General features: G+C 45.9%; 1 protein-coding gene across 1 annotated transcript in view; it reads left to right on the forward strand.

Moving 5' to 3' along the window:
* Positions 1-9,970, forward strand: part of LOC145392744 (muscarinic acetylcholine receptor gar-2-like) — a 166,263-nt gene extending 156,293 nt beyond the window's left edge. The window contains exons 4-5 of the mRNA XM_080267040.1: positions 7,297-9,431; positions 9,513-9,970. Coding sequence (XP_080123166.1) covers positions 7,297-9,431; positions 9,513-9,970 — 2,593 coding nt within the window. The remainder of the gene's footprint in view (positions 1-7,296; positions 9,432-9,512) is intronic.
* The last annotated feature ends 3,499 nt before the right edge of the window (positions 9,971-13,469 follow it).

The raw sequence follows: 13,469 nt of genomic DNA on the forward strand, positions 1-13,469 counted from the left end.
CCTACTCTTCCCTCTCCCTCGTCTCTCTTCCTTACCCCCTTCCTGCTCTTCCTCTCCTTGTTTTCTTTCTTCCTCCTGCCTCTTCATTTCCCTTCTACTCCTCCATCTTCCATGCCCTCCTTCCTTTCTCTCCAGCTCTTTCTCCTTCTCTCCCACAACCCCTCTCCTCCCTCTCCATCTTTCCCCCCGTCTCCTCCTCTAGCGTCTTCCAACTCCCACTTTTCTGCTGATCGCTCCCTTTTCTCCATCTCCCCCTTCCACCTCCCTATCACCCTCAGTCACCCCTCCTCCTCCTCCTCCTCCTCCTCCTTTTCTTCCAGCCCCCACTTTTACCTCTGGCTCCCTCTTTCCCTCCTCCTCCTCCCCCGTCCTAATGAATGACCCAAGAAAGTCCTCTCATTCTCGCTCCATGAAGAACCAGTTGTGTGATGGCTGTGAATGCCGGTTTAACTGCTCGCATAGGTTAGGCTGGGTTGGGTCGGGTAGGGTAGGGTTGAATCTGGTTGGGTTTAGAAATGTTGGGTTGGGTTGGATTGGACTGGGTAGGGTGAGGTTGGGTTGGGTTGGTTTAAGTTAGGTCAGGTAAAGTCTAGAAACTGTGTGATAGGCTTTGCTAGGTTAGGTTAGGTTAGATTAGGTTAGGTTAGGTTAGGTTAGAGTTAGGTACCTTCCAGTCTCTTAGGTCCCTTCCCTGACAGATAAGTTGGTGTAGATTATAGCTTTTTTCAGTTCTTATAATATTTCCAAGGCAGTTTTTCTGTGCCCCTGGTTATCCTTCTCACCTTTTCCCGCCGGTTTCGACTGGAGGGTATGGTGGGCGGGGGAGAGGGAGCCTTTCTACTTTGCTATCCTTGTCTTAACCTCATAGAATTAGATATCATAGTCATAGTCTCTGTCAACCTCGTAAGGACTTTTAGATCTGTTGATAATTGCTCCCCTTTGTACTCGCCTTTGTACTCCACTTTGTACTCCCTTTGTACTCCAGTTTATACTTCCTTTGTACTCCACTTTGTACTCCTCTTTGTACTCCTTGCCCCACTTTGTTTTCACTCTCACAACGCACCTCTCTCGTGTACTAAATCACTCACTATGTCTCTGCCAGTACATGTATTTACGAGTGTTATGCACCGAGGGTTTTGAGTTGATACAAAAGTCTGAGTGTTGCGTTGAAATACACCTGTCTCTTGTGTTTCTGCGTACACCTTTGTCAGAATTAATCGTACATCTTTTAATATTACTTCTTTTGACTTTCTTTACATGTACTAGTAATTTTACATCTTATATCAATACCTTTATTTTTGTGAAACTCATTTTTTAATTCTTTTTACAGATGGAGTTTTCTTTCCTTAAAACTGGTAGGATTTAACCCTCTAATGCACTCTCTCTCTCTCTCTCTCTCTCTCTCTCTCTCTCTCTCTCTCTCTCTCTCTCGACAGAACTAGATTATTTTATTCGGGACAGAAAGTGAATCCTACAGACATCGTAATCGCACTTCCTATACTTTTAACCTCTCATCTTCGGGGCAATTCTAGTATTCTGTTCCAGAAGATTTTACTGTGTTTAGCTGGAAGAAGGTTGGTAAAAGATGCAACTTGAGGTCCTCGGGCTGAAGTCTGTGTGTGTGTGTGCGTGTGCAAGTTACGAGTGGCGTGACATGTGGTAGGTGAGAGAAGATTAGGCCGGGCCAGGCCAGGCCAGGCCAGGTCAAGTCAGGTCAGGTCAGAGGTTATTGCGTGCATAAATACATACCTTTAATATATACATACATACTCGTACACTCACGGATACGGATACATGCATATAATAATGCACACAACTTTTATTCGATATATATATATATATATATATATATATATATATATATATATATATATTATATACTTATATACTCAAAGATAACGATTTATTGATACTCATACGCATATATACATACATACATACATATATACATGCATTTGTACAGTTATTCTTAATTTTAAAAAATGCATATCTTCTATCAAATACGCACAGATGACCTTGTATGCAGGTACAGTCTTACATAAACTGGCAGTGACACACATACACACACACACACACACACACACACACACACACACACACACACACACACACACACACACACACACACACACACACACACACACACACACACACACACACACACACACACACACTTCCGCGAAGTAATTAATAAAATATTGCTGTCGCCATTTGGCTGGAGGCGGGGTCACAGCGTCATTATGAGGCGAGGAGGAAGGGGAGGGGGAGTATATGGGAAGAGGATTGATTGAAGGTGATGATGATGATGATGAGGAGGAGGAGGAGGAGAAGGAGGAGGAGGAGTGCAAGGGAAGATGAATAATGATGATGATGATATGAAGGAGAAGGAGGAGGAGTACAAGGGAAGAATGATGATGATGATGATGATGATGATGATGAGGAGGAGGAGGAGAAGGAGGAGGAGGAAGAGGAGGAGGAAGAGAGGAAAATGGACAGAAGAGAATTAAGGGAGTGAAGGAAAGAGAAGGAAGGAGAGAAGAGAGAGGAATAAAGTGGGGAGGAAGAGGAAGAATGGAATGGGTAAAGGAAGAGGACATTGCAGGGAGGAAGTTGGAGAGAGGGGAGGATTGAGGAGAAGAGAGAGAAGAGGAAGAAGAGGGGAGGGAAGGGATAAGAGGAAGAAAAGCGAGACTAGAAGCAGAAGGACGAGAAAGGAGAGAAGTGGGAAGAGGAAGAAGAGGGAAGGGAGGAGAGGAGAGAAGATGTTGAAGGAGAAGAGAGAGGGGAGGATAGGAAGGAGATGGAGAAAGAGAAAGAGGGAAGTTGAGATTAAAAGAGGAGAGAGAGAGAGGAGGGTGCAGGATTAGCTGGGAAGAGGAGGGGGAAGAGGGAAGAAGAGGATGAAGAGGAAGAGGGCTGTAGGGAGAAGAGCAAGAGGGGAGAAAATGGAGAAAGCAGTAGACGAGAACAGATAGAGGAGGAGGAGGAAGAGGAAGAGGAAGATGAAGGAAGAAGAAGACAACCAGTGGACAGAAGAGGAAGGAGGAGGAGGAGGAGGAGGAAGAAGAAGACGAGCAGGTGGAAGATATGGAGCAAGAGAAAACGGAAGAGTCGAGTGGAGGGGATACTGAATTAATTTGTTGGCTTCATTTTTTTTTTTTTTTTTTTTTTTTTTTCCATCAAGGGGTACCGTGGCTGGCTTTTCCTTTTGACTATATTGAGGTATTTTTAATGGACGGTAATCTCCCGAGGCAAACTGCATTAATTACAGTCTCTCTGGCTTGGTCTTGTGGAGCTGGTGGAAGAGACTTTGTAATTTTTGTTATGTGTGTTGTTATTTTTTCTGTATTGATTGAATTATTGTTTTGTTATTAAGTTATTGTTATTATTATTATTATTATTATCATCATCAATATTGTTATTATTGTTCTTATTTCTTCTTATTATTATTCTTACATATTATTATTATTATTATTATTATTATTATTATTATTATTATCATCTTCATCTGTAATTTAGCATTTGTCTCATTGGCTTTACAGATTCTGTTGCACCTCTTCTTTAGCGATTTATTTCTTTATATTACAGACATAATTATTAGGATGTTAAGGAGCTTTGTGGTGTAGAGGTGCATGTGCTTGAAAATATTAGTGGATGCTTTGGCTAGATGGAGAGAATAGAGAATGAGAGACTGAGTAGGAGAGTGTACGTGAGTGAGAAGGGGAGTGGAGAAAGGGAGGGGGACAAGGAGGAGGGAAAGACCGAGGATGAGGGAGGAATGGGGTGGAGAGGTATATGAATGATTGTGAGTTGGAGGGAGGGCAACCTGATAGCTGAGGACAGAGTGACTTGGAGGCGATTTGTTTATGGTCACTTCCTCCGGGATTTCAGCGTCTGGTTATAGATAGATGTGAGTATCGATATGGCCTGCATCAGTAAAATGCTGAAGGATATTGTGTCATCATCATCATCATCATCACCATCATCATCATCATCATCATCATCATCATCATCATCATCATCATTACCATCATCATCTTTTTCCCTCGTAAGGATGGGGTGAAGTAGGAATCAGAGAAAAAGGAAAGAGAAAGTACAAAAATAAAATATAGAAACTGTCAACTGCATGCCTAGTGAAATGGTTCAGACACTCATTCACACAGCTCACGGAATCCTGGCTTAATGTGTAAAAAAATAAAACTATTCACAGAGAGAGAGAGACGTTACAAAACATCTAAAACAAAAAGTAGGATTGTAAGTAGAACAGGCTTTGTAAATACCAGGGTCTATGCGGCTAATTAACGCTTGAAAAGTAAGAAACATGTTGTGCAGAAATTAGCCAGATATTGATAAAGGTTAATTGGGCAGTCTTATTGATGGATATTACACAGATCCCTCTCTATCATTCACCACATCACAAAATTTAACTCATAAAAATCCACTGTGCTCTTAAAATAAAATGAAATAAAAATCTCATACACCATAACACACTCACTCTCATACCACAGACAGTCTTTCTTCATAACTTCAGCCAAATATCTCTGGGAGGGCGTGGTTGAAAAGGCCAGTTCCTTGCTGTCCACAGGGTTCGCTCTCAGATGAACGTACCAAAGGAACAACAACATGAGCCAAACCTAACAAAACCTTACCTAACTGTGGAATTAATGCAGTTATTATTTATTTATTTATTTATTTGTCCTTTTCCGTCGTTAAAGACGAAGGATGCAAAGACCAAGATCGAAAGATGCTGCTTGCACGGTTAGGTTAGGTCATGTTAGGTTAGATTTGTGTGTCCGTGAAAAAGTGGCCCAGCTAAACTTACCCCTTCAGACCCAGGACTTATTTTTGCGTACTAGTTCTTGCTGCCTCAGTCCCTTTTTATTCATTCATCTTAGGAGGATCTTTTGCCGTTTCAGAAGAATGTCTCCTGGGCTAAAAATCATCAAAATGTAGAAAATAATACGTCATTGAACTGAAGAGGTTAATAGCATTAGCAGTGCCTCTACCCCGTTGGAAGTCACTGCACTGCCGTAAAAAGTGGCGTGTCCGTGTACCTGACGTGTGATGGTGCGTCAGGCGATTTTAGCGGCACGAAGGTGACAAACAGAGACGGCCCTCAGGTGTGTCCAGGTGCGCAGGGTGGGTGGGGGGAGGGGTATTCTCGTGCGGTTACGGTATGAATATTAACACCTCATGCTTACTGGTTTATTTATTTTTTATTCTATTAACATGTCTTCCATACCTATTTATTTTTTTATTCGTTTAACACCTCTTCTTTACCTATTTATTTATTTTTTATTATTTTAACACCTCTTCCTTACCGATTTATTTTTTTATGCTTCTCCGTTAGCATACTCTTGTGTATTACTCATCCAATCTATGTCTGTATTAAAAAGATATAAGAAGCAAAAAAGAGGATGTCAGTTTGTAGCTTGGAAAATAAATCGTTAAGGCAGAGGTGCTAGGGAGCCGCCTTACTCGTCTATTGTTTGACATCTTTTGGTGACGTCATTCGTTTAGTGACGTCATTAATATTGGTGACGTCATTCTTTTTGGTGACGGCATTCTTTCTGGTGACGTCATTTTGGTGACGTCATTTCTTTAGCTTCTTTTTGCTATTTACAAGTGGTTTTTATTCATATCTCGTGCCGAAGGGATTAATAAATGCCAAACCTAACCCTCCCAGTATGAAACGTGTCTCCTCAGCTTAGCAGAATTGTTTGTATATAGCAAGGACACATCATCGGGCTGAAGGGGTTACGTGGACGAATGAGGCCCATATCTAGAGAAGCTGTTTATTTAGGAGATAAAACAATTTCGGCCCGACTTGGACCCCCTTCAGGCCTGATCCATATTTGGTTGAAACAGTTATCTCTTCCCATTAAACAGTTTCTTCTTTCAACAGTTAAGATGGATTTTTGTGGGACTTAAATTTCTCAGTGTGGTATAAAGTTCTGTTGTAATGAAGGCTATGATAGTTTAAGATATTTGATTACTGTATAATCTAGCTATAAGCACCATCGGTTGTATTAAACACTGTATCCTATATCACTGAAGCCGGTGACCTCTTTCTTATAGTTTTTTTTGCTACTACTAGTGGATCAAATTCGGTTTAGAAGTTCCTTGTATACAACGATTTAATAACAGCTATAATATCTAATTCCCATAGTTCAAAAATCCTCTCCCGGAAATGAATAAAATCATCTGGAAGCAGCAAAAATAAAACCAAAAGACGAGTCACCGGATTGGAAGCGGTGTTTACGAATTTGTATCTGTAAAACTCTACGGATTTCTCTTGCCGCGTTTCACTTACTCCTGCCGCTACCGCCTCTCTAGCATGGTCTGAGACGCGGCCACCACCCTGCTCGCTCCCTCAGTGTCACTCTCTGCTTGCCCCCTCCCCTTATAACTACCCATTGTTCGGCCGTTTATGCCCCCCTTTTCTTGATTGGAGACTGGTAATCCCTGTTTTTGATATGTGCTGATGTAAACCCTAATTTCCCTTTCTATTGCCCGTATTCTCGTCAGCTTTGAAGGCTACCTAGCACTTCACCTTACTCAATTTATTTATGCACATGAGCCGTTTGTATTAGCATTTATTTAATTATCCAAACTTCTGTGGATAATTAGAAGACATAAATGTCAGTCATTATCGATTATTCAATGAAAATGTAGGCCTATAGCATCAAAGAATATAATAAGATATAATATGCAAAGCAACAATAAAGAGGAGGTGCTAGAAGGGTTACCATGGCCACGAGATTACAACCCTGTGTATATAATAAACACTGTACATATATCCCTGGTGTTGGACTGCATTGATATCCTTGTTATAGTGAGCTTGTTTTGACCTGACGGAACCGAGGGGGGGGGGGAAGGGTGAATCTCCTTGGTTACTAGTCAATCTGGCAACACCTGGCCATAAATTGAGGTGAAGGAGGGGTCAAGGGTCTTCGTCAGGTTAAAATAAACGCACTGTATTCATTGTTAACATTTTCCTTGGCTGTGTAATGAATGGTTGACCCCTTACCCTTACTCTCATACCTGTACTCTGTTAATTAACGGTACTGTTTTTTCATACTCGGCACTTCTTATAAAATATAACTCCGAATGATTTATATGTGTTTTGCTGCATTACTGTGCTTTATATATATTTTAATTTATTACTTTGTATATATGAGCAGTATATCAACATTATCATACTTAAGTTTGTTTGGAAAAACCTGTAGTCCACATTATAGAAAGGCTTTGAATCCATATGAAGAACCATTACTAACGCTCTCCCCATTTTTGCAGGCGGAAGGTCAACCTTGGATTGATGCCTCCTGATGGTGGGGTCGAGATCAACGCTGAAGACGACGCCAGCGGGGTGAATGAGACGCTGAGGCGCTGGTTGGAGGAGACAGGAGGTCACTGGGGACTAGCCAACGCCTCCGACTCCTCCACATGCCTCTCCAACACTACCCCCTCCTCTAGCTGTAACCTTAGTGCGACTGATTCCTCCCTCTTTGACACTCCCGCACCTCCCTTCAGCCTCCCGTCCACCATCTTCATCGGCGTGTGTCTGACTTTGTGCATTGTCATCACCGTCTGTGGCAACATTCTGGTTCTTATGGCCTTTATCTGTGAGCGGGCCATACGTCAGCCATCCAACTACTTTTTAGCCTCACTTGCTGTTACTGATATCCTCATAGGCACCGTATCAATGCCCTTCTACACCGTCTACGTCTTGGTGGGGTACTGGGACTTAGGACCCATACTGTGCGACCTGTGGCTCTCCGTCGACTACACCGTTTGCCTAGTTTCGCAGTTCACCGTCCTTCTGATCACCATCGACCGCTTCTGCTCCGTCAAAATCGCGGCCAAGTACAGGTCATGGCGCACCAAGAACCGCGTCATCGTCATGGTGCTGGTGACATGGGTGATCCCGGCGCTTCTCTTCTTCGTCAGCATCTTCGGGTGGGAGCACTTCATCGGTTACCGCGACCTGGACCCTGGAGAGTGCATGGTCCAGTTCCTCAAGGACCCGATATTCAACACGTCTCTCATCGTTGCCTACTACTGGATACCTCTCATCGTTCTCTTTGTTCTCTATGCGGGGATCTACCAGACGGCCTGGGAGATGTCTAAGAAGGCGAGAGAAAAGAGGAAACAAGCTCAGGCAATGATGATGAAGGCTCCTGCTGCCACTGCCAGCGCCAGACCCAGCCCTACACCGGTGCCGAAGTCAGCAGGAAGAGAAAGCGAAGGAGGCAAGAAGAGTGCAAGCGGTGACAGTAAGGGCGGAGGAGATGGGCAGTGCATGACCGTATCTAGGACTCAGAGTACTCTGTTTAGTCAGGACAGAGCTAAGCCAGTGACTGAAGAAAGTGGTGCAATAGCCAAGTCGAATACGACTGAAATGACCACCCATGTAGACAAAGTCATGGAGAAAGATTTTGAAAAATCGAGTAGTGGTATTGAGAGCGAGGATGAAAAGCGAGACAGTAACAGTAGCCTTCCAAAGGTAGTTCCTCCTCCCCCAGCCCGAGAGTGTGTGAGAAATGATTCCTTGTGTCGGGCTGCCGCTCAGTGCCTCCTGGATGCTCAGGACTCAGGCCCTGGCCTGGCCCATCCCATCATCCAGCCTATCCCAGCTGACTCAGCGGCTGCCCTCCTCGGTACCTGCCACACATCCAACGGTGATCTTCCCAATGGGCTCAGTGCAGTGGCTTTATCTACCTTGGACGACCTGCCCATCGTCCCGCCTCCTCCCAGTGTCTTCAACCATCTCGGGGTGAACCCTTTAGCCGCCTCCACCCCTTTGAGTCCCTCCACCACAGCCATGATTGAGCCCATTGCACCCCCGGCCATGTTTGCTGACCTTCCACATCTCCCGCGACCAAACTCACTGGATTTGAAAGTAGTAACAACCCCCACCAGCCAGGCGTGTGACTCTGTGATGTCCATGGACCTTAGTGATATGAGGTTCATGGATGAGAGCTCTGTAGTGGTTCCTTCGCCAGTAAGGGAAACTCCACCATCATCCACATGGACCCAACACAATGGCAACACCACTCCTGAAGACATGGCTCGCTGTTTGGACGGCCCCACATCAGCAGCCTCGCCGTCCAACACCGTCACGCCCACGCCCATGCCCTCCTACAACGGCAACAGCTCCCTCTGCAACGGCTCCGACTCGAGGTCCTTACCCAAGTCTCACAGTTCCCCGGCAAAGACTCCTTCCAGTGCTGAACCGAGCCCACCTCTTCCGCCCCATCCTACCCCAACACAGGAGCCCTCACCACCCCCACCCCTGTCACAACCCACCGTCAAAAAGCAGCCCCCAACACCTCCTCCCCGCGACCCCACCACCTCCCTAGCGCCCCCAGTTCTCTCCGTTACCCCCAGCAACCAGGCAAATGACTGCGGAAATTTTGGATCGCCTGGAAGCAACTTCGAAAAACTGGGAGAGCCAGGAAATAACCTCGGAAAACTGGGAGCGCCGGGAAATGACCGCGGAAAATTGGGAGCGCCGGCAAATGGAGGCCCAGCAGGTGGTGGTGCCTCTCTAACCGCCAGCACCCGGGGAAGGGAGAGCAGCATCGAAGTGGACAGCTGCCCGGAGCAACCCTCTGACGACAAAACCAAGCCCAAGAAAGACGTATTGAGGACCCTGGGCAAGAAGATGCGGCTCAAGAAGAACAGAAAGGACCCCGAGGACAAGAAATCCAAGTCTCACAATCGCGCCAACAAAGCCTTGAGGACCATCTCGGTGATCATGGGCGCCTTCGTGGCCTGCTGGACGCCCTACCACATCATCGCCATCATGGAGTCCTTCTGCCTGTGCACCAACGGCCACGTGTACATGTTCTTCTACTTCCTCTGCTACGCCAACAGCCCCATCAACCCCTTCTGCTACGCCCTCGCCAACCAGCAGTTCAAAAAGACCTTTACGCGGCTGCTACGGGGGGATTTCCACGTGACCTAACTTCTTCATGACCAGGACCTCGTTTGGGTAGGGCTATTGGTCTCTGGATGGCCATACAGGGTGGTCCATATATAACGCTTCCCTTCCACTCCGTCAGGCGATTCTTGTGTGATGTAGGGACGGCTCAGTCTTGTGTGTCTACCTAGCGTCATTTATTAACTTTATACTCCTACTGCGTCACCGATTCCCACACCAGCAGACTGAGCCGTGAGTTTGTAGTGAAGCGCTATTTTTGGACTATCCTGTACTTAGCTTAACACAGTGGTTCTTCTTTTTTCACACCAGGGACCACCAGATCACTAGTTTTGAGAGAGAGAGAGAGAGAGAGAGAGAGAGAGAGAGAGAGAGAGAGAGAGAAAAGAGGGATAAGCTATATTTTGTGAGGAGAGAGAGAGAGGGAGGGAGGGAGAGAGAAGAGGGATAACCTATATTTTATGAGGAGAGAGAGAGAGAAAGAGAGAGAGAGAGAGAGAGAGAGAGAGAGAGAGAGAGAGAGAGAGAGAGAAAGAGAGAGTCGCCATGAACCACCAGTTGCTAATCTTGGCCAAAGTAAGATTATCTAAACTAAGGAGATTGCCGAAGCTGAAGAAAACAGTCTGACGTCAGCAAGAACAAAAAAAAATAAAAAACGTCCTCGGGCTGAAGAGGTCGATGCCTCTCTCTTTGCTCCTGGATGCTTATTCATTAGATTTCGTAACACCTCTTCCTTAGCGATTTATTCTTCAATTTACACCCCAGCATCCTCTTGTGTTTTAGTGATGTTGATATTAAAGTGATGTAGACAGCATGCAGGAGGTTCAGGGAGCTGTTGCCTCTCCTAACAGTGAGAGGGCTCTTCCTCCGTGCTAAGGGATTTTTGTATGTGACATGTGTTAGGAGTGTAATGCTGTATGGAAGTGAGACCTGGAAAGTAAAGGGAAAGGATATTCGTAGGGTCAAACGTACAGATGTGACAATGATTAGGTGGATGGGTAGTGCGTCCTTGAATACGAGGCCGGGGGGAGGGGACTAGGTTTACGATTGAAGAGCTGAGAGGATGGATGGAACTGGAGTGTATTGGTGTTGTGATGAGGAGGTGTAAATTGAGATGATTTGGCATGTGGAGAGGGTGGAGGATGACAATTGGGTGCGGAAAGTGGGAAGTGTAAACGTTGGGGGTCGAGTTGGGAGAGGCAGACCGAAAAAGGCGCGGGACGAGGTCATAGAATGTGACCTCAGGGATAAGGGACTGAATAGGGAGGCTGCCAGAGATCGAGCAGCATGGACAGCCGCCAGTAGGTGACCAGGGCTGACGCATGCAAGCATGTTGGAGCCTTTATAAACGAAAGGAAATGAAACGACATGGAGTAGGCAAGAATAAGTGTTTTAACGTGATGAAAGGGTGTAATGTCGGGCCCTTCCCTTATCTTATCTACGCCTCTGTGCCGCAGTGTGATATCAGGACAGTGTAGATAAGAAACTAAAGAGCTAATACAACCATTTAAGGAGACGAGACAGAACCTCAAGACCTCCAATGAGAGCCTGGATTAAGAAAAAAACACAACTACAACACTTCTTCGTTAGCTGTTCATTTTGCACCTTCCTCCTCAACGTTGTCTCCTATGTTATCAGTATCTTTTTCTCCTCTGTCTTATCATCATCTTTTTCAGTTTCGTTATAATTTGCATCAGTTAACATGCAAAATGGTATTGAAGTGTAATAGGCAGAGTAAATCGCTGAGGAAAAGGTCGTAAGAAATTCCCAGTCACCTAGAATACGATCTTATTCTCCTGACCAGCCTCGCCTCAGGATCCACTTACTTAAGATTCCGGACACAAATAATTCCTGAACCCTCTGATCTCGGGGGTCGCCGGGAGGGGGGGTTGTCAGAGGGGGTTTCCGGGTGGGGGTTGCCAGAGGGAAGGTCGCCAGTTGGGGGTTGCCAGGTGGGGTTGCCAGGGGTAGGTTGCCAGGTGGAGGTTTTGACGTGAGCTGAAGTTAAAAGTTAGACAAATCGTTGATGAGGAGGGACGCCTTCACGTGGTGGCATCTACATAATCTGGCGGCTTCACTGTCTGGCTACACCCATGTCCCTCAACTGCAACAACAACAACAACGACAATCAATAATAAGTCGCCCCCAAAATTGTCCTTACCCTCTAACCTCTAAAACTGTCCCGATGGCAAGTAAAATCGCCTGTTGGCCAGCGTTAAGGGAGGGAAAAAGAAAAAGATGAGAGTTAGGTTTGGGAAGTGAGGGGAAATAGGGAAAAACGAGGGAAGGAGGAAAGGGGGATAATGAGGGAAAGGAAGGGAGAAATCTGAAGGAAGAGGAAAGAAGAGAAGTGAGAGAAGATGTGTGGTAGGTAAGAGAGAGAGAGAGAGAGAGGCAGGGAGGGAGGTGAGGAAAGGAGAGAAGAAAGACGATGGAAAAACAGAAACAGGCGTGGGAAGTGAGGGAATAAGGAAAGACAAAAGCAGGAGGGGGAGTAGGACAAAAGAGAGAGAGAAAGGGTGGAGGGGAGAAGGGGGTGTTGAGGTCTGGTGTGGGGAGGGAGAGGGCGAACAAAGGGAGGGGGAGGAGGATGAGAGGGTTGAGGGGAGGGGCAGGGGAGAGTGAGAGGGGAGAGGGTGCGAGAGATGGGAGGGGGAGAGAGATGATAAGGTTGAGGGGGGACAGGGGAGAGTGAGAGGGGAGAGATGGGAGGAGGAGGGGGATGGGAGGGTAGAGATGGGGGGACGTGTGATGGGAAGGTGGGGGGGGTGGGATAAGCTACTGTGAGGGTAGTCGAGTCACGCCCTTCTGGAATTAAGGGAGCATTTGCATAACACAAGTCGAGTCTTACAGCTGCACTCTCAGTCTCCCTCTCCCTCTCCCCTCTCTCCCTCCCTCATTCCTTCACCTCTCACCTCTTTTCTCTCCCTGCTCCCTCTCTCATCTCCCTTGTTTTTCCCTTCCTTATTAGCCTCTCTTTCTCCCTCTCTTCCTTGCCTCTCTTATTATTTCCTTCGCTCCTCGTCTCTCACCCTCACCTTTATTTTCCTTCCGCCCATCTCTCTTTCTCTCCCTTCTCCCTCCCTCCCGCTCTCCTTCCCCCCCTCCTTCCCATAGTTCTCTGCTCTCCCTTCTCCCTCTCTTTCATCTCTTTTTTCCCTTTTCCTCCTCACATCTCTCATCTTCCTTCCCACCGCATTTTATATCCTCCTTCCAACATCTCTCTCTCCCTCTTCCCTCCTCGCCTCTTATATTTCTCTTGTCTCTCCCTCCCTTTTTACTCCTCTCTCACTTATTCTGCCTCATTCCCTCCTCTCTCCCTCCTCTTTTCTCTCCTTATGTAAAATAACAACGAATATACAGATTACTTTTCAGAGGATTGTGTTGTGTTCATCTTTAACCTTTGCATTCCACGAAACCTTTTTTTCATTTTATTCTTTCTTTATTGAAACCGTTCTGATTAACTCATTCTTTTTGTTTTCTACTTCATGATATACTTACCGAACTTGAGGGGGATTAGATCTAG

Source organism: Coenobita brevimanus, chromosome 23 (assembly GCF_032717465.1).
Source record: "Coenobita brevimanus isolate Jiangsu-jjx chromosome 23, ASM3271746v2, whole genome shotgun sequence".
NCBI lineage: Eukaryota > Metazoa > Arthropoda > Malacostraca > Decapoda > Coenobitidae > Coenobita > Coenobita brevimanus.